Here is a 20,960-nt window from a genome sequence, read left to right as displayed (position 1 = left end):
TCATGATCAAGAAATGAAATACAGAGCTGTTCCTTTAGCTATGCCATTTGAATGCTGTAGTTGTATTGAAAGAAGATATACATAATGCTGTCTGTTTCCAATATGACCATAGCTTCTGAAGCTGATTCAGGATTTTATTGATTTGTTTTGTTCCTACTGGAAAGATACCCTGTAGCGAGACTCTGCTTGTGTTGAGTCAAGCTGGCTGTGGGAGATCTCTCTGAGTTGCGGTGTTATGCTTTAATGGGAATTTCTGAAGCATGGACTTGCCCTTGCCCTTGAGCTGTGCTTGATCAACAGCTGGCACAGCAGTGGGACATGAGAAGCGGGCGAGTTAAGTATGACCATTGCCTGCAGTCAGCGGCTGCTCTTTGGGAGCATTGTCAGGACTCCAGCCAAGACTAACTGGGCTGGCACAGCACCAAATCAACACATGAGGCGAAGAAGCAATGTGCTTTGCACATGTGAAGAATTGCAGGCAACCAATTCATTTCTCTCTTGGTGTGATTAAAAGGAATTGCTATGACAGATATAAATTGACACAATATGTAGAGCTAGAGTGAACACAGAAAGGGAAAATAAAACACTGGAAAGTCATACCGTGTCATATGGTATCATGGTAGTTAGGCACTGGAACAGGCTGCCCAGGGGAGTGGTTGAGTCTCCATCCCTGGAGGTATTTAAAAGACGGGTAGACATGGTGCTTGAGGACATGGTCTAGTGGTGGACTTGGCAGTGATAGGTTAACGGTTGGACTTGATGATCTTAAGGGTCTTTTCCAGCCTTAGCGATTCTATGATTCTATGGTGTAAATACATCAGGGGACCATCTCTCAAAGATAGACCAGTGACTTCAATTTGGCACTTGAAACAAATAATGCAGTCTCAGATTCTCTGCCTCATGTTAAGATCATTAAGACTGTCATTAAAACAATAATAATAATAGTAATAATAACCACCAATAAAACTAGTCATGGTCTGACAAAAACCACATTTTTGAAAACACAGTCTGCAATATCCAGAAGTCTACTGACATGAATAATCTCAAATATGTAGATGCTTTTCCTTTTAATAAAAGTGTGTGTGTCAAGATGATACCACAAGTGGGGTCTCGGCTTGGAGATAGATAATGGTGCTTCTCTACAAATTTCCAGGAAGATCCACAAAAGTACTTGGTGCTTTTCAGATGCCAGGTGGTATAAAGTGAACTGTAAAAGACATCCATAACCTGTACATAGTCTCGACTCCTACACTGCTGGCATCAAAATCTTGTACATGTTAAAATAACCTGTGTTTTCTCTGAATGTTCTAGATAGTTATCCAGAAATTTATTAATTTTGCTGTGTGAATCTACTGCATAACTGAAGGATACTTCAATGATTATGGCATTTATGTAGCTTTCTGAACTTGATATTCAGTTTTACATTTCTTAGTTTGTTTTTTTCCAGGATGATATTTTTAAAGAAACTACATCCTAAGTAATTGCTGATTTTTGCTTTACCCTAAGTTGGTAAACAATCTGCTTAGCGTTGGAAATTCAGCACATTTATCAAATGAGTTTTATAATATTCTAATTTTATGGTACTATTTTGGCAGCATGTTCTGTTTAGTATCAAAGTAAAATTGCAGTAAATTTATCTTCCATAATACTTGGTTAGTTCTGTTTATAGTGCTTTCATTACAGTAAGCACGATATGCCTTTTTTGTTCCGAAGTACGAAGAGGTATAAAAAGTAAGCTTTCAAAATGGAAATGATTATGCTTTTTGGCCCTTATGCATAACCTGCTGCAGCTCTCTTCACACAACACAGTACAATTTGTCATCTTGTGACCTCATCTGATGAGAAACAGATTTGCTGTTATGTTTAGCATTTTCCCTGATAGACAGAGTTAAACTAAAATAGGAAAATACTAGCACTCAGACATAGCAATCACTGTCATAGACTACAACTGAAAATAAGTAAAAGGGTGATAATTTGAACAAGTACAAAGATGATAATTTGAAGAACGTTCTGACCATAAACATGTACAATACTAACAGCAGATCCATAGTGAATATACAGCTAAATCTTGAACTTTTTTTACAGTATCAGGGAATGTAAGTGAGGAAAATATGATGGACGCTTCGCACACAGGTGCTTTTGCATTTTTATGAGGTACACCTGGAATTTAGCCTACAAACCTTTTTGATTACCTCCATTTAATAAAAGAAAGTAGTCTGAAGATGCAGCATTTTATTTACAGAGCATGCTGTGTCTAACAGTTCTCTTTAAGAATAAGCTGTTAATTGACTTTCATCTTTTTATCAAGTATTTTCAGATTCTTGGGCAAGCCTGTTATGAGCATGCTCATTGCAATGGAGAGGAGAATTCTTAACCTTTTTTTTCCATAGTGAGATCATGAACAACATTTGTAAAAATAATGAGAATATTATTATAATGTCTAATCCTCTATGTAATATGTAATACATATAACTTATTGAATTCAACGAAATGGCCTGAAAGCTATAGTGTATACAGGTGGCTTATGAACATGTGCATAGAGCATATGACTAAGTTATTTGGAGTGTCGACTAAAATTTTTATACATCCTTGTTCTCATTGGACTGATAGCCTTGATAAAATGTACAGGTGTAAACTTATTTTGCAGAACGGTAAGGAACCAGAGTGTCCAAGGATAGTGATTTAGTAACTAGAAATAGTCAATGTTACCTAGCAGGATTTTAAATCTATGGTCTTAATTGATTCCGATTGGCACTTGAACTCAGCTATACTTACATGCCAATCTGTTATTCTCTTACACCCTATAAATATTATAAGGGCTGCAAAAACATGAGAAATGTTTTGCATGCATGATCATAACTGGCATTATAAATAAGCTTATTTTTCTAAACACAGGAATATGCCAATCAAGTATCTACTGGAATGTGGGGATAGTGAAAAGCCTGAATCATGCAGCCCCCCAGAGTATTCAAAGTGTATTACAAAGCCCTAGTTTATGGGGGGGAAAGTTTCTTCCAGCTTTGTAATTACAGTGTGGACTCAAAATACACCTATTGCATGCACTGCTAAAAGCAGGCCATCCTTTTCAAGTCCTTTCCTCTTTGATGTCTGTTATTGTGACAGTTCCTTAGAAGGGAATTCTGGTTTTCAGGTAGGGTTTGGTTTTGTTTTTTTTTTTTTTTTTTCTATAAATGCCTGTTGGACTGTGTCTCCTCTTCCTCACTCACCTTGAGAAGCTTTTCTCAACAAACAACGTAGTCTTTCCATAGCAGCCTTGCACTGTACTACATTTTCACAGTAGATAATGAAACATTTCAGGCCTTCCAAGGAGTAAAGGTGATCTTTTTCTGAATTCACACTATCTGATATGCGTTGCTGTTTGCCCCCAGACTAATAAATACCCCAACATTCCACCAGTTTTTCCTGCCGCCACACCTTTCAATGGCATGCTACTTCTTCGGTATCCTCCCCACAAGCCTTCACTGAAATGTTTTGGCTCTTGCACAAGAACGTGGCTTTTTTGAGCCTTCTCTCCTTCCTGAGCTTTCAATAGTTGCTTTCTGGAAGAACTGTATTCACTGTTTTGGCAATAGATAGTTGGTTCTATGACACTTTTTTTTTCTGTTAGTACTACATTCAGACAGAGGTATGGGATATTGGAATTACCCAAGCCTTTCTGCAGTTGACTATTTTTTTTCTCTCTTATTCCTGTATGGTATTTTCTTCTGTTTGTGTTCTCAGTTGCTATTATAGTGCAAATGTCCTCAAAATATAATAGAAACAGAGGAAGCACCAAGCACCATTTCTCATTTTCCTTTTGTCTTGCATTTGTAGAACAAATGATGCCTGTGCAGATACCATGCAGCAAAATGCAATTATAAAATCCTAATTCTACACTGTGTTTGATACGGAAAAGAGCTCTCAGCTGCTTGCAAACCCAGTGTGGTGTAGAGTGAATGGAACATAGTCTATGTTTATTATTACTTCTTTTACTAATCAATAACATAAAAATGTAGGAATTTCTAGCCTTTGTCTTTTATTAGGCCTTTCTGGTTATCTATTGCATACACATTGGTGTGCCTGCGGAGCATGTTGCAAGGAAGATCCTGTCTAAGGACAGTCCTTGCTGAGATGCTTGGGTGCAGATGAAGCCTTCTGTTTGGTGGCAATGATTGTATCACCTGCATTCTGCAGTTAAGTTTACCTAACTGCTGCTAGCTTAGCTTAATACTGAAAATTATTTAAGTGAGGGGTGAAAGCAATACGTATTCTTTTCTCTAAAGCTGGCAAATGCATGAAGGGTATGGGCCCAACCTTCATATCATAGTCTCAAGTATCCCAGCACAGTGGGTCCCCCAGAAATTGCAGGGTGCGCTTTTACTAAGCTGCAATGGTCTGCATAGGAGCTGATAATGCGGAGTATTGATTTACAAGAATCATGTCCCATTGGCACATGTTAATCGGAGTTTCACTGATATGTGGCAAGACAAGGGAAAAATTACCTTAGCCCTAGATATTGTTCTCCAAACTGTAATGACAGTTATCGTCTATATTCTATGAGAAAATAGTTGCATGCAATATAGAGGTTAAGTACCTGAAGAACTGTGCTGCACAAGAGAGGTCTGTCCCTTGTATGTATGAGGAAGATCCAGCTGGGTGCATGCCTGCTTTTTGCCAGGAGAGGTACACCACAATTTTTAAGTCTTTGGAAGCTCTGGGAGGCAAAACCTTTCTTCAAGCTCTCGCTAGTCCAAGACAAAACTTAGACAAAATCTAGTGCCAAAGGTCATCTCAAAAATCTCTCCTGCTCTAGTTACCATACGTTATTACAGGCTTCATTGTTGTATTTGCTTTGCGTGCTTTTTAAAAGCTTTTTTTGTTGGTTATGGGACCTTGTTTTATTTCTTCCACTGTGTATTCCACTAACTTTTTTTTTTCTTTAAGTTAAAAAGGGGAAAATCAGCAGATGGCAACAATGTGAAACCGTGCTGACAAAAAGAACTCAGAATAGTGTAACTAGAAATTGTAACTAGCTAATGCCACATCATTTTTAAAACCATTTTTCTTAAAATGAAGACCTCACTTTGATAAAATAATAGTGAAATTCTTGGCACTTTAAACTATATTTTTTATAAGCGGATATTTTTGCTAACTAAAATGTTAAATAGGTACTATTTAAGGGCTGTATTCTGGGATGTATTAGTATTTTATTTTCAGGTAACATTCCTAAACAGCGATCTGTTAGTAAGAGTGAAATGCTGATGCACCATATAGCAAAGAAAGATTCCTACGAGTTTTTCCCTAAAGGAGATGGTGCAAGTCCCAGCTTTTTTCTAAATTTGAATCTCTCTTTCATGAGATCGCTACAGAGTACTGAAGTAGTGTATAAGCAGGTTCATTATCTGTCTGCCAAAAATGGGATATCTCTCTGTATTGTAGTTGTAAATATTTGTGGATTTATATGTGAGAAATGTCTTATTTCTTTTTCACATTCTGTCAGAGCAGATGATGAGCAATATAATGACTTTGAAAGGTAATTGTTAAACTGAACATTTAACTGAGGAAAATGGACTTCAGACTCTTTACTTTTTTTGTCTCATATTTGTGTGTGCATTTGGAGTTGCAAATGCATTAGTGCTGACAGTTCAAGTTTATCACACTGGTTATACTCTTTTGAACCCCTGAGCTCTTCATGGTCTAAATAAATTCTGCACTTTTATACTTGTTATCATCTGTGAGCTAGAGGCCCAGTTTTCTTATTTTTAAACTAAGGACAAAAGTGTTGGGCAAATATCACTATATTCCCAAGAGTTTTCTTGATGTATGGCTTGGGTTTTTTTGGGAAAATAATGATACTCCAACCCAGTAAATTTTCCAAACTTTGTAAATATGTCTCTGTACTAGAAGGATGTGAAGATACAGTGCTTCATTTATAGTTGTATGACCAGCCTAGTTGGCTGGTTAGTTTGTTGCTTGTTTTGTTTGTTTGTTTGTTTGTTCATTTTCTTCAACAGTTCAGTCATTTCATTTGAGTTTCTCCTCTTGGACATTTTTCAGAACAATGTAAGAATATGTGATTGACATTTCATCTCCAAGTAAAGTGTTTAGACTTACATGAACTCACAAAATTGTCTGGGGACAGTTTGCAGACTGCCTCATGGACCTGGGTATGGCTACAGTTTTAGCTATTAGGTTCATTTTCATGCAAGTCAAATTGAGTTATAGTCAATGGTTATATTGCTAAGTGATAACTATTTTCTTTCCTCCACCCTGTTAACACCAGAATTGCTGCTGTTTTGGCTGATGTGGAACAAAAGATGTATGTATGGGAAGGATGCTTTACTTTTCCTGTGAATGTCTGTTGTGCTTTCTTTTTCATCCTCTCCAACATCAAGAGCTCCACAGTAATGCTTCTAAATTGATATTTCTCTAATGTTGTTTTGTATGAGTAAAATTATAACATTTCATAGCCATTCCTTAACTAAAAAGGAACGACCTGATAGCATCTTCAGTAAAAAGGCTTAAAAGATTCAGAAAATAATGAAATGGACTTCTGTGCAGGGAGCTATTCACATTTCTATGTAATGTCTCTGAATGCATTAATTTGTTTATGCAGCAACTTAGAATATGTTATTGAAAATACCACACATGACAAAAGAGAACTGAGTTTCATTACTTGAATGTAATTATCTTGCACTATGTGAAACAGCCTTTTCTTGTCAAGAGCAAAGTGAAATCGTTAAGCCTATTATAACATCTCTTTTGATGTTTTTGTAGGATGGAATAAAAGATGAATGCTCAGTGCTGAAGCTGCAGCTGAAGGAGAGAGACGAACTCATAGCCCAACTTCGGGAGGAGCTGGTAAGCAGGAGAAGCAATTGTTTTTGAGTTCATTTACCTCATAATGTCACTCATCCAGACCAGAAACCAAAGAAATACAATTTCACACCCGCTACAGATTAGCTAGCCTAAGGCTGTGTTAATCATTCAGATAACACTGATAACACTGACTGCAGATTTCTAGGGACTTGTCAGCCTCTGAAGTGGCTACTATCTGGATGCGCTGCTAGTTGAAGTTTCTCTTAAAAGATTGTGTTGACGGTTGTCTTGCAGTATCAAAGAGGCAGAGAAGTAGCAGCGCACTGTATGCATATGCCAGAAATCTTGAAGGGCCATGCACACGTCCTGGTGAATTGTGAATAATTCTCCCATGATCTGCTTTTCACATCTACAAGATTGTTCAGTAGAAAATTAAATACTTTTTTCTCCACAATAGATGTCTTTAAATTAAAATAATAATTATTCTTATGCTTGCTGAACCTTTCCTTCCATATTTTTCCTGAGGTAAAATATGTGATATAGCAATTAAAAAATCTAAACACATGAAAATACATTTTATTGTCCTATTAAGACTGTACTAACATAATTTTAAAATTCCGTTTTTGATGGAACATGATTAAAACATGTATGTCTTCAGTATCCTTCATTAAAGGAGAAGGATTTTGCTGCCTCCTCTCTCACAAAGAGATAACTTAAAGACTCAGCAGAGAAAGTGTGTAGAGTCACCACATTCAGGACGATGTTCAGCACATACATTGCTTCCATGGAAGCTGCAGGTGTGCAGGCACCTAAGAGTTTGTATAAGCACCCTTTGGGAGGTGAGGTTGTTTCCTTAATTAGATTTTAATTATCTGATCTAGCTCAGGGGCTTTTTTTGCCTTTCTGTTTCATGCCTGGTGGCTAGCTCAGAAGTTGGACAGAATGAACTCCAGTCCATCCATTACTGCCAAACCAAAAACGCTAGTATATTTTTACACCAGCACAAATAACTAAGTTTTAAGTTGCATGGGAAAAATGTAATGCTGCTCAAGGATGAATGATTCCTGTGTTATATTAACATCTGCAAAATAAATACAAGTCATCAATATTCTTTGTTTCATATTTGGCCACATTAAGAAATGATGTATTACGTAATTATTATCTAAAATGAAATTACAAAATGGGATACAGGGAACATCAAGCTTCTGCACAGTCCTGGAGCATTAATTTTATATCAGCCTAGTTTAGAACATATGCTATTTAACTGGTCAACAATTTTTGTCAGTGTGGAATTATCCTGTATTGATACAGTGAGCTGTAGCTCATTTGCTGTTAACTGTTGTCAAAGTTCATCTGTATACATGTCAGTTCCAGAAAAAAGTCCCACAGGGAATTTAGTTCTTGTACCTCATGATAGAGAGAGAAGTACATCTTCCTAGGGTCATGAAATAAGGATTTCCATATGAGTGAAAGGTAAGTATCATGGATTTAATCCATGATTAACTGACTTCAGTTTTGATATCCTAGGACTTGTAAATGAGAATACGGGTAGGAGTCTTGAGACCACATTTAGTCATTTGAAATTAAGTTTTGAAAGGATGTAGTATATCTCATTTACTTCTATTGAACTAAATGTAGCCAGATTGGGAGATGAATATCACAGAAGCTGGACTGAAGGTAATGAACCCTATTAAAAAAAAAGAAGTAGTAGGTGCCCAAAGGGTTGAAAAAAAGGATTGTTGTGTGTGATGTGTGTAATGACCATCAGTGTATTTTTTTTAATATCTACTGTGTATTTTCCTGCAGTACCACTTATCTGTAAAAATTTTGGGGTTTGTTTGTTTAAGGATGTGGTGTTCTAAGAGCTGCCAGGATTTCTAGAGCAGCTAGAATTAAAGTAACAGGCTAGTAAAAGAGCTTAGTAAAAAACACACTTGGAACTTATGCCAGAACTGAACATTTTGACAGTCTTCTGCAAACAAAATGACTGTACTGCTTTGCCAGCATCCGTGGGATCGCTAAACTGAAGTCTACTTATTGAAGGACCTCAGCAATCGAACAGGGGAAGCACATACTCAGCTTAGGCTTCTCTGAAGTTAGGCAGCTATGAAGCAGCATTTTTCAACCACATTTTTGATCTTAAGCATCTAAAAAGCCCCAATATACTTATAGTGAGCCCCTGTTTTTTCCCCTCATGCCTGTAACGAGCCTGTATGAGGCTGAGGATGCAACCTGAAGCCCTCTGAAGAGTAGCAGGGCTCCAGTCCCTCTGGCCACCATCTCTTGCACTGCACATTCAGTGTCCTCTTTGTGGAGGTGCCCTGGCCCTGCCACTACAGCACTGCTAAATACGGAGGCACACCAAGAGATACATCCGGGGTTTCCACTCTCTGGTTTGCTCTGGGGCTTTTTTCCCTCTGGGAAAGCCCCTGCTGCAGCTTCTCTCGCCATCCTGCTGGCTAAAGGAGCCAATCCAGGTGCTGGGTGCTTGTTGCAATCCCCTTTCTTGTGCTTCTCTGCCTTCTCAATGGGAGCTTCATACAGTTTGCTGCCCATTGCTCCGGTGCTTTAAGGAGCTGCATGCAGTGGACTGTTCAGGGAAAGTAAGCTTTCTTTTTAGACCTGTTAAAAATGAAGAAAATTTGAAATGATTGCTAGAAAATGCTGATAAAAATGTTTTCTTCATTTACACAAAATCAGCCAAAAATTCATGCAAAACATGCTTTACTATTTTGCAAATCCTACAGTTATTTATGTGTTTGTAAGACTAAATATTAGGAAAGTGAAAGTTTACAAAAGGTAAATAGAACAGTAATTTTGGGCTAATGAAAGTGTATGCCTTTTCATTTAGCTACAATATATTGCAGACATAGCACTTGATGAATAACTACCATTTTTATTCTTGCATCTGAGGGCAACCCATGCTCAAAACATTGTCATTCTGAATACAGAAATTTAACAGTTGTAAATACAACCTGCCTGTCTAAAAATCTTGGCATCATGATGTTAATTCAGAGATAGCAGTTTTAACATAAAAATCAATTTGAGTGGGAGTCGGTTTTGTACTTCTTGAGATATGTATATGAAAGTCTGTACTTTCGTTGTGGTTTTCCATTAAGTTGGATGCTTGCATGTAGATTTAAAACACTTGGTTAATTAGTTTTTCTGCAGAACTCTGCAACTAACCTGAAGTGAACTTCAGTTAAATTTTGGCACTTGAGGATCTTTTGGTTTTTTTTCTTCTCTAGTTTTTCTAGAGTTTTCTAGTAGTCGTCCCCTCTGCCCTTTAATCTTTTTAATTTTCAAATACTTTTAAAAAAGTATTTCTACCACATTTGAGTGCATTATGAAGGAGACCTTTAACAGAGGTGAGGGTGGAAAATGTTGATGGAGTGCCAGCTGACTTGCTGTAAGCTGATGAAGCTGCAGAGCACCTGCAACTGTTCTCTCTCCTAATTGCTATCTAGCTCTTGAAGGGAGAAAAGGATAAATCTTTGAGGAATGAAAATAAGGGTTTAGATATTCAGTTACAAGACCCAGGTACAAAAGATAAAATGCAAGGAACTCTCACCTATCTCTGAGCCAACAAAGAAGGACTTAGAAAAGTAGTCCCTTGCCAATTTTTTTGGTTTGTTCTCTTTTCGGTGATAATTTTGGATTGACTCCCTTGGTCACCAGACTCGTGTCTGTGGTCTTTGGAGGAATAAGTATAGGTAGACAGAGCAGTGGAATTTGTTCTTCTGTTCTCTCATTATCTCCTGAAAAATACCTGTTTCAGGAATTGGAGGAGAGTTTGGCTTCTAAGACGTCAGGCATCCGAAACTGCTCTAAAGTACTTTGGAAATAGTGAACCTGAGCAGGAACTTAATCTGGGTTCAAAGCATCACTTTGTTTCAGTGCTGCACTCGTTTGTGAAAATATCCTCTTGTCCAGAAAATCAAAGGAGCAAAATGAGTCCATTCTGCAGGGTTTGGTAAAAGGAGTCATTTGCTTGCTCTTGTTCTCTTTTTGCTCTTAAAAAAAAAAAAAAAAAAAAGTCTTAGTTTTCATTGGACACAGAAAGATGTTTGAAACCTCAGCTGTCTCCTACCAAGCTCTACCCTGAAACTGCATCTATGTTTACCTGTTACAAATCAATCTTTTTCCACTACAGTGTGAGCACTTAGGACGACTTTAAGCAGGAAATATTTTCATGGTATACAGGCAAAAAGAACAGAATGCTGCTTGCAGTAACATTTATTCTACTGCTGTCATTGGTACAGCAGCATTAACACTGAAAAGTGAGTGTTAACAACTCCATCCTTTCAACTTTGATGTCCCTGTGTAACTTGAGTCATGTGTGTTGTCCCATCAAAATGACGAATGTAGTAAGGCGGTTTGCGTGGATTCTGAGTGGAACTGGAGGCACATTTAGGTCAGGAAATGAATCCCCCTTATAGCCCAGCTGTTGGAGGCATTTTTCTGCTGTCGAGGTGGCTCTTCATCAAATGTTAGACTTTTTACATTTATGGAATAACTAGCTACAGTGCTCGCTAAGTGAGCTTTACTTCAAGCTGTAGAAATTAATGCTTTAGGACTAGATATCCTAGGATCAGCTCAACAAAACATAACCACTCTTATTTTATTTTATCTTTGCCAATTATAAACAAGTTCTACTTCCTTGTCCAAAACCTATGTTAAATTGGGGGCGGGGTGGGGGGTGTTTGGAGGGGGGAAACAGGTTTGTGGTGTTTAGTGGGGGTTTTTTGTTGTTGTTATTGAGTTTTTGGTTTTGTTGTTGTTCCCCCCCCCCCCCCCCAATATAGTGTATTCCTGGAGGGCAGAATGATCACAAGCTTAGCTCCTTCCTGTAGCTTGATTTCAATAATGGGCAATTAGCCAATTGCTGCAGTTTTGAAGTATTGTGAAGATGAGTACTTGTTATCCAGCTTTGAAGTGTAACAGAAAGCCTGAGATGCACTTGAATCCTCCTAATGAACAGTGTATGAAAGACACTCGGTTTCAGTATAAAAATCACCTTGAAATGTAGTTATGCCAATATAGATACCTTGAATTGTACAGTCCTAGAATCACAACTTGTTTTGACAGGTTAAGAGTGAGATTTGGAAAAATGAATTAATGAACTCATGGTGAATACCATTTCTTGAATTGTTAGGAAAAAGAAATTTTGAGTAGTCCACTCTATTTTCAAAATTTTAAAAAAGTTGCCCTTGAAAATTTAAAGAAATGAGGCAATTCCTAGTTGAAAAGAACTATGGTCCTTATATTTAAAAAAAAAAAAAAATTCTAGATTAATTTTTACACTGATTACCCGCTTGCTCTAGATTCTGCTGGTTTGTAGTATTTTATGTTGGCTGTTTTATGAGGGGATATTACAGACCCATGGATGATTTACATAAGAACAGGCAGTTGTAAGTACTTTCAAATCCTCTTTCTTCCTCATATTTAGGAAACATTAGGAGCAGAAAAGAAATAGATTAGGTGTACTTAAACATTATTAAAGTGTCAGGCTTCTTTCCCTGCTTTTTACAGGAGAATTAATTGCACATATTCCAGAAAAGGCTTATCTGAGCTGTAATTACGCTCTGAATCAGTTCCACAAGACAGACATGGAGTGTGAAAGTGTCAATATCCTATGACACACAATGGGGATTAGGCTCCAATTTCTCGTCTACGCCAGTCCCTTGATGAGAAGCTGCCAGTCAGATAGGATCTTTAATATTCCTTGGCACTTGTGGAGGTGGTTCTACGTATGAGTTTAAGTCCCTGCCACAAACCACTGTCATATCGTAGTGTTTGGCATAGATAAATGATTGTCATTGGTGTAGAGTAGTGTCTTCCTGGTCTCACTGAGATTCTGCTCCCGAGTATTTCGTAAAAATAACACTGCAGAAATGAGCAAATCTGAAATACAAAATTTGTCCAAAGTCTCCCTTGAGATACAGTGCTGAGGCTTACACTCCTCTAATAATAATGCGCCGCGTATGCTTGTCTTTGGCAGCAGTGTCACTTGTAGCTGCTGGCTTCATGACATGCGTTGCATTTTACTGACAGGTCTTTAGTACAAGCAGGCAAATATCATCTGGCCTTACTCCGAAATCTGAGAACTTCAGTTTTTGGTCTATGTGAAAGACAAAAAAGTAGGTCTCAATGTCACCATTCCTTTTTTCACTTTTTTTTTTTTTTTTTAAAAAACAATTTGAATTACCCAATTTTAATGCTAATGAAGATATAAAGATACCCAACTACAGATCAATTTTAGGACAAATGGAAATGGCAGCATCTTGGAGGTGTGGTGGGAAGGAAGACTTTGTATGTTGCAGTTCATCGGCTTTGTAGATGTTAGATACTTTTGACTGACATGTATTTTTTAGAGATTCAAATTTCTCCTTAAATGAATGATAGTAGATTATGGTATATTGTATTTCCTATGTAGCAGCATATAGCGTAGCATTTGTTTTATAAAATGACTGCGTCAAGGTCAAAATAGAGCGTTAACCCATGTCCTTGGAGCTCTGTGGAGCTAAGCTGCTATGCCTCGCTTGAGGGGCTGACTGGAGCAGTCCTCTCAAGACTTGCAAAGGCAGTTTTTGTGGTGCAAAACAGGATTTGTACCAAGGCTTGCTGGGGAAATTGAGGTAAAGGAAAATCTATGTTGTGTTTTAAGTGCTAGGAATAAAGGATATGAAGAAGGCAGCAAAGAGCCAGTGTGACTTTTTTATAGTTTTGATTGCTCAAAATCCTGGATTTTTTTTTTAAATTCAGTTTGTGTTTTTCATATATGCATACACATGTGCGCACGCGCACGTATAAATATTTATATATATACACAGAAATATGTATATATAGATACACAGAAACATGCACGCATTCACACACGCACACACACGCAGTCTCTATTATTTAGTATGCTTCTTGGTTGTTACTTTCCACTCAAGAATTGCTAACATTTTTATGATAAAGAAGGTTATAGAAGGAAAGTTGGCTAAAAATATGGAAATTTACCATTGCTCAACATGGCCCTACATTCCTGGTATCGAATAAATTCTCAAAGAAGTACTTAAGAGTTTGGCTTGCATGAAAATGACTGCTGTCAGTATTATCTAGCGACATGCTATTGCATTATGTGTGTTTATAAGAGCAAAATGAAAAGTAACGTTGCTTAAAAACAAATATACATATGCTGGAAAGCTTGTTTTACTTCTTAAGATCAGCAGTTTAATTTGTATGACTTCTCAGCTTCGGTATGTTGCTAAAGGCATCTGTGTGACGTGTTTTTGGAGCAGTCATCTGATGTGGATGAGTCTCAGATTAATAAATGCTTTATCCTCAGCTCTGCACAGCAACGTATAAGGAATCAGCTGGTTCTGTTGTTTCTTCCAATAATTCATTTTCTGGTTGGGAAAATAATTTTGCTTTTGAAGATACGGGGATGTCTGTCTGTGCAATTCACTAGGGATCTAATATAAACATACTGTTTTGCTCCCCTGCCCCTGTTATAATTTAGTGTCTTGTCCAGTTTTCTCTGCTGTACCTGGGCATGATTCACGGAAAAGTCTGTGCATACATGCTGGTATAGAAAACATCACAAATGATGAATCATCTTTTTTGCTTACATTCTAGTGAAGTTCTGTAAGGAAACAACGGTGTTATGTGGGTTTCATCCTCAATTTTTTTTATAATTATGCTAAATATTTTTCCTTCAGTCACAGTATATTCCAGCATTTAAAGACATTAAATATTTTCGTCCATGAATGAGATGTTTTGTCCATAAATGAGACTTTAGAAAGAGAAATAGTAAACATTTATTTGTACGTACTTTCATATAAGGACTGGGAAACTCTTCTTAAGACACTGAAAAGCTGAACTGCAATCTCTGTCCTCTCCTAAATAAAGAACCTAACAAGAAATTAGCTGTATTAAAGTATGTTAGCTCTCACTAATATTGCTTCACAGAAGCTGACTCCATAGATACTCTCCAAGTTTTGTATGTTTTTTTGTTGTTCTCTTACTACTTAATTTCAGTTTGTATGTAAGGAAAAAAAGTTATTTGAGGTACAAGAGACATTTGAGGTACAAGAACACAAGAGTGTTCATTTCACCTCTGTTTCAAAGACTGAGCACTTTCTCACTGAAGATACTTTTTATACTATGGCATCATGAATATCGCATCGTTCAAAGGGTGCTCAAACACTTCCTCAGGTGCTCTGCTTTCTTTGAGATACAGTCTTTAGTGATTTTAAGTTGTGTTAGAGCTGGGACATATATGTGGAGTTTTGCTGTAACTTTCATAGAAGGTACTGCTGTATGCCCAATTCGTCTGTGTGAAGTCTGAGCTCTGAAACTGGGAGTGTATTTCTGTTATGTCCTTTTCCGTAGCTATTTCAGGTTGATTTGGTCTAGGGGCCAGGAAGTGGTTGGAGTGGAGAGATCAAAGTGAGAAATTTTCCCATGCTTGAGAGAAGTGAATTAAATAGAATAAAATGTTATTGATCTTCTGGATTTGAGTAGCTAATCTACATCTTGGATGTCCTGTGTTATTTTTGCTAGGATGGGAGAGAAGGTTGCTGATGCTAGACAGATAGCTACTGGCATTGGTGCCATTTATTTCAGAGAATTTGGATAAAATCCTATTTTTTTGAGCACGGTAGAAATCTGACAGCAAGAGGTAGGTTCTGGTCACAGTGCCAAGCCTCCTCCTTCCATCCAGCTCTCTAATGCTCTACTTTGTGTCTTCTGCTGTTTTGATTTCCCATGTCTCCCTTTGTCTTTTGAAATACTGTTCCCTCTTCCTTTCTGTGGAAACCACATACAGTGTGGCTTCTTTTAATGCCCTGTGCATGTTTTATCCATTGCTTGAGAAGTTTGAATTGATGTCCGATTCTGGTTTTTGGGTGGAGGCTGCTATTATTTTCATGCTCAGTCATACAGATTGATGTTCAGCTGTAATACCTTTGACTCCCAATGAGAATTCACCAGTATCCCGATAAAACAAGAAGGGGATGGATTCTGTGGCAAAGCTTTCATAAATGACCTGCTTATTACCCTGTATTTAAACTGGGAGTTTGGCAAGATAGGCAGTGGTCTATACAAATGCTTCATTGCCCTTCAGGAAGGAGGCAGATAACTGAAGCACTGTAATGCGTTCATGCTGAGTGGTAGTAAAAAGTGCCATGTGGGACAAGACTATATACAAATGCTTGACCAGTGTCCTAGCAGAAAGCTAGCTTGCAAATTTCTACTTTCCTTGGTAAATTCTTTCAAAAAAAAAATTACTCAAGTAATCTCCTTTCATATTTTTGCTCCTTTGATAGTTTAACTGGATGAGGTTTTTATATACTCCTTTGTATCTTGATTTAGAAGAAGATAAAAAGGTAATATATGGTCAGCATCAGAAAATCAAATAAAAAACCAACGATCTTACTGACTTCTAACCATATATTATGTTTAAATTACAAAGAGAAGAAAATAGCTACTGGTTAATAGTAAATTAACTTAATCTCACACATTATACATTTATTTGGTTTGTCTGGCATATTCAAGTCTGAATATTTTTTCATTAGGTTGCTCTGTATTGCTAGTAAAATAAAAGCAATAAACTGTTTCTTACTATTCTGTTGAGTTCAGAATATAGAGTGAAAATATATCGTTTTCGGGTTTGGTTGTTTTTTTTTTGCTTGTGTGTGCGTCCCGTCCCCCCGTCCCTGTCCCCCCTCGCCCCCCAGCTATTGTTTATGAATTATTCAGTATGTTTGAAATGTACTTAACATATTTTGGAGTTATCTAGTAATAATACAAGACATTTATCTTACATTTCCTAATTTGACTTACAGATGATATTGTTTTTCTCAAAGGGGGCTCTCATGATTTACCAGAAGAGTAATAGAGTTTGCAGTCTGTAGTATTTATCAGAATTCACCAATTAGCAACGCAGGACTTTATAAAACCAGACTTTCTCACAGTGTGGTATTTGTGTTCCAGCTTACAAATGAGGGTTTCACCAAACATTGCTAGTTGGGCAATAGGATGCTGTATTATTATGGCTTTGGAAAGAAGTAGTGGAGCTATTGTACTAGTAGTATGGTGAGGAGGAGGAAGAGAAAGAAACTATCTTTACGTAAACTTGCTTCAGTGTGGTTGGTGTGCTTGTGGAGGAGTTCAGGTTAATAGGCTGGAAAAATAAAAAGCGGTGCAATTAAAGGATGATCTAAAGCAGCAGGAGAGCTCATTTTATTTTTCAGCTGAACTGCCTATTATATTACTTTCAAGAGCAGGGTGATAGATTCTGAAGGGAATGGTGCTATAGAGAGGACTGAGGATTTGTAAATTGTCACTAGACCCACCTTTTAAGACCACTGCAAACATAGGTGTGCTCAGCCTATAGATCTTGCTGTGCAAATGATCCTTCCTCACTTTGCCAGTGTGAATAAGGAAGCTTAGATCAGTTTCTGGAGTCCTGTGGAATTTATTTTGTTGCATCTTGTTTAAATTATGGAAATGGAATTCAGTTCTTAAGGGACAAAGATGTTTGCCATTTTTTTTTTTTCCCCTCCCTCCAGTTCAGAACCACTGGGATGATGTGGTTCATCAGCTCCTTTCTACCCTCTCTACCCCTCCTTTCTACTAGAGAAGTTTAAGACATCTTCTCTAGTACTATTTGATCTTTATTTGTCAAATCAGAGTTAGTAATGTATGTCTGTTTCTCTTGATTTTTAAACCCGAAATTCATGGGCCATTCTGTTTAGCCAGCTGTCCTGGTTTCAGCTAGGATAGAGTTAATTTTCTTCCTAGTAGCTGGTATAGTGCTGTGTTTTGGATTTAGGATGAGAATAATGTTGATAACACACTGAAGTTTCAGTTGTTGCTAAGTAGTGCTTACACCAGTCAAGGACTTTTCAGCTTCTCACGCTCTGCCTGGTGCACAAGAAGCTGGGAGGGGGCACAGCCAGGACAGCTGCCCCAGACCGGCCAAAGGGCTATGCCATACCGTATGGCGGCGTGCTCAGTACATAAACTGGGGGAGTTGGCCGGGGAGCAGCGATTGCTGCTCGGGGACGGGCTGGGCATCAGTCAGCAGGTGGTGAGCAATTGTATAGTGTATCACTTGCTTTGTATATTATTATTATATTATTAGTATATTATTATTACTACTATTACTACTACTATTACTACTATTCTATTATATTTTGCTTCAATTATTAAACTGTTCTTATCTCAACTCATGAGTTTTCTCACTTCTGCCCTTCCAATTCTCTCCCCCATCCCACGGGGGGAGAGGGGGAGTGAGCGAGCGGCTGTGTGTTGCTTAGTTGCTGGCTGGGGTTAAACCATGACACCAGCAAAATTTTCGTAGTATCTGAGCAGAGAGCTTTTTTCACATATGTTGTGATTACCAAAATCTGTTTTTCTGCAGAATCATGTAAGCAGATTGGGGGGTGGGGGAGAGAGAGAGGTAGTTCCTAACCAGTAAGGCAACAATTAACTGGGAAGTGCAAAATGTACATAACCTGTGGGGAATCAGGAAGCTCATGCTGCATGCACATCCAGTTATCTGTTTGTCTACATATGAAAGGAAGAACCCTAAAAGAGCAGGAAAACCAAGGTTATGTCTTTAATAATTCCTAGAATTAGTAGTGAAACATGTCTGCAGAACAGGGGGTCTTATGAAGTTTTTTCTTAATTACAGTTCAGCTTTGTTTTTCCTTTTTTATTAATTTTGTTAATTTATTTTCATTATTCATGAGTTATTCAAACTTCCCATATACATGAAGGTCCCTAATAGGGAATTTAATGAAACAGAGAGACTGGTCTGATAAGGAATACATAAAATTCAGCACAAGAAGAAGTAGATCCAGCAAAGGCCTAAGAGTAGTGACCATGTTGCCAGAGAGTTGTTGATACGGGCAGGCAATTGAATTGCAATTCTGCCTGTAAATAGTGCTGAACTCCAAATATTTTAAGTTTGGGCTATTCCATGCTATCCCATGTAGCATTTGCTCAATTACTGTGTTCAGTTGAACATGAATCCCTATCCAAAGCCTACTGAGATAAAAAAAACAACAACTAACCATTGCCCTGTAAGACCAGTTGCAGAACATAATAGAAACATAAGGCAGTTTATTAGCTCTCGCATCTTCCAGCAGGCTTATATAGCAAATTTTAAAGTACAAGTCATCTGATGTTAATTTTTTTACCTCTCTGTCATCCCACTATTGGAACACTGTACCGTATAGTTACTAATATTCCATATGTGTTAGCATAGAGGCTGGAAATAGTGTTGAAAAAATGCACCCAAAAAAAAAAAAAAAAAGGCAAATAAAAACTGTGTGTAGCCTACCAGGCAAGCTTCTTAGTTGAGACTACTAGAACAAAAGCAGGTAACTTAAAATGATGGGTAATTTAGCAGAGAAGGACCTCAGGGGTGCTCTAGTCCTACCTCCTGGTTCAAAGCAGGGTTCACTTCGAAGTTAGACCAGGTTGTTCAGGGCCTTTTCTAGCCATGTGTTGAAATTCTCCAGGGATGGAAACTGCAGCCTCCTTGGATGACCTGTCTAACCAGTCCTGTGAAGAATTACTTTTTTTCTTGTGTCCAGTAGGAGTTTCTCTCACTGCAATATGTGCTGTTGCTCTTTGCTTTTCTCTGTTCCCATCTGAGAAGGATCTGGCTGCTGCTTCTCCGTACCCTGTTTGATAGTGGAAGAGAGCAAGTAGATCCCCCTTTAGGCTTCCCTTCTCCCAACTAAACCAACCCAGTTCCCTTAGCCTCTCTCTGTAAGTCATTTGATCAACCATCTTAGTGGCCTGCACTCTCTCCTGTTTGCATCCACTTCTCATACTGGGGTCTCCAAAACAATGTGTGTTATTTTCAGATGCAGCCTCCACAGAACCGGTTAGAGGGGAAAAAACAGTTCCAACCATTTTCTGGTTGTGTCCTTGACATGGTAGCCCAGCGAGCTGTTAAACTTCTGGTCTTAGAGTCTGAGCATAAATCATATTATTATTCACTATCATAATCAAATTCCATTGTAATAAAAGTATTATTTACAGTATTGTATTTTAAGGAGTGCTGGGCTAATTGAAAACATGACCCTTCTCTCATGTGGGTGTTATTCAAAAATCTAGCTAGTTATCAGACTCCTAGCATGTCTTCTAATGATATCAGATGGCAAGCTACTATTTAGGAACCTATTATTATACGGAATTGAGACTACATGCGATGTATTGCTGAATAATATTTTTCTATTAGTGGATAAGGTGCAGATACTGGTTTTTCACTTGGGAAAGATGCCTGAAATCCAGGTTAGTGTTTAACTGTGAGACTGAATTATTAACATCTCTCGGAAGCGATGATCATAAACAACACCTTTTCTACCAGATGCCGTAGTGTTTCCTTCTCTGAAAAGATTAATGTACTTAAAAATAAGTGAAACAAACACAGAAAAAGGAAGACTCAAGACAGGCCTGTATTCTCCTGTACATAATGCTTTGCCTGTGGAAAGGGTTAAAAGTATAACATATTATGATTGTTAGATATACTGTTAAGTAAAACGGAATAAAGCTCTCCTGTTTGCTGTTAGAGTCTGTTTGGACATATAAATAAGCCCTAATAGTACAGGGCTCATTCTTTCATGCAAATAAATTTGATATTAAGATATGCTTTAAAAAACACCTTATGAAATGATCAATGGCTTGTCAGAGAAAATTTGAGTAAAGAGAGATTAAATAATGAGACAGGAGTTCTGCTTCAAGCAAGCATACATTAGTTATATTGATTTGGTATTTGTGCAAGTTTTAATTACAATAGTATTTTTAGCTCTACTTAGCCATCCAGAGGCCTTTGGGAAGGGATAAGTATAGATTAAAAAATCAACCTGTTTATCACAAGCACCAAATATTGTGTCTTAATTTTGTTCTCTTATGTCTTTTTCTATACTGCTGTATTGATATGACTGAGCCCTGGACTGAGAATTATCACCTGACATGAAAGAGTCAAGTCCAGCCTACTTGTTCATTTAATCTTTCATCAGGTTGCTTAGGCTGTAGGAAGGGTGGATATTAATGACAAATGATGATTTGATGGTATAGATGCCTGCCCAGTAGGAGCAGGATTCAGCTCGTTGTACCTCAGTTAGTAATCATCT

At 37.7% G+C, this 20,960-nt stretch overlaps 1 protein-coding gene across 2 annotated transcripts in view; it reads left to right on the top strand.

Moving 5' to 3' along the window:
* Positions 1-20,960, top strand: part of CCSER1 (coiled-coil serine rich protein 1) — a gene marked incomplete at both ends in the record, with an annotated part of 644,165 nt that overhangs the window by 312,630 nt on the left and 310,575 nt on the right. For both annotated transcript variants that reach the window (XM_082314793.1, XM_082314794.1), the window contains one exon: positions 6,778-6,861. In XM_082314793.1, the coding sequence (XP_082170919.1) occupies positions 6,778-6,861 (84 nt within the window). The remainder of the gene's footprint in view (positions 1-6,777; positions 6,862-20,960) is intronic.

This window comes from Platalea leucorodia, assembly GCF_965183815.1.
Source record: "Platalea leucorodia genome assembly, chromosome: 6".
NCBI classification, from domain to species: Eukaryota; Metazoa; Chordata; class Aves; order Pelecaniformes; family Threskiornithidae; genus Platalea; species Platalea leucorodia.
The sequence above is the reverse complement of the archived record's forward strand: the minus strand, read 5'-3'. Positions and strand labels throughout refer to the sequence as shown.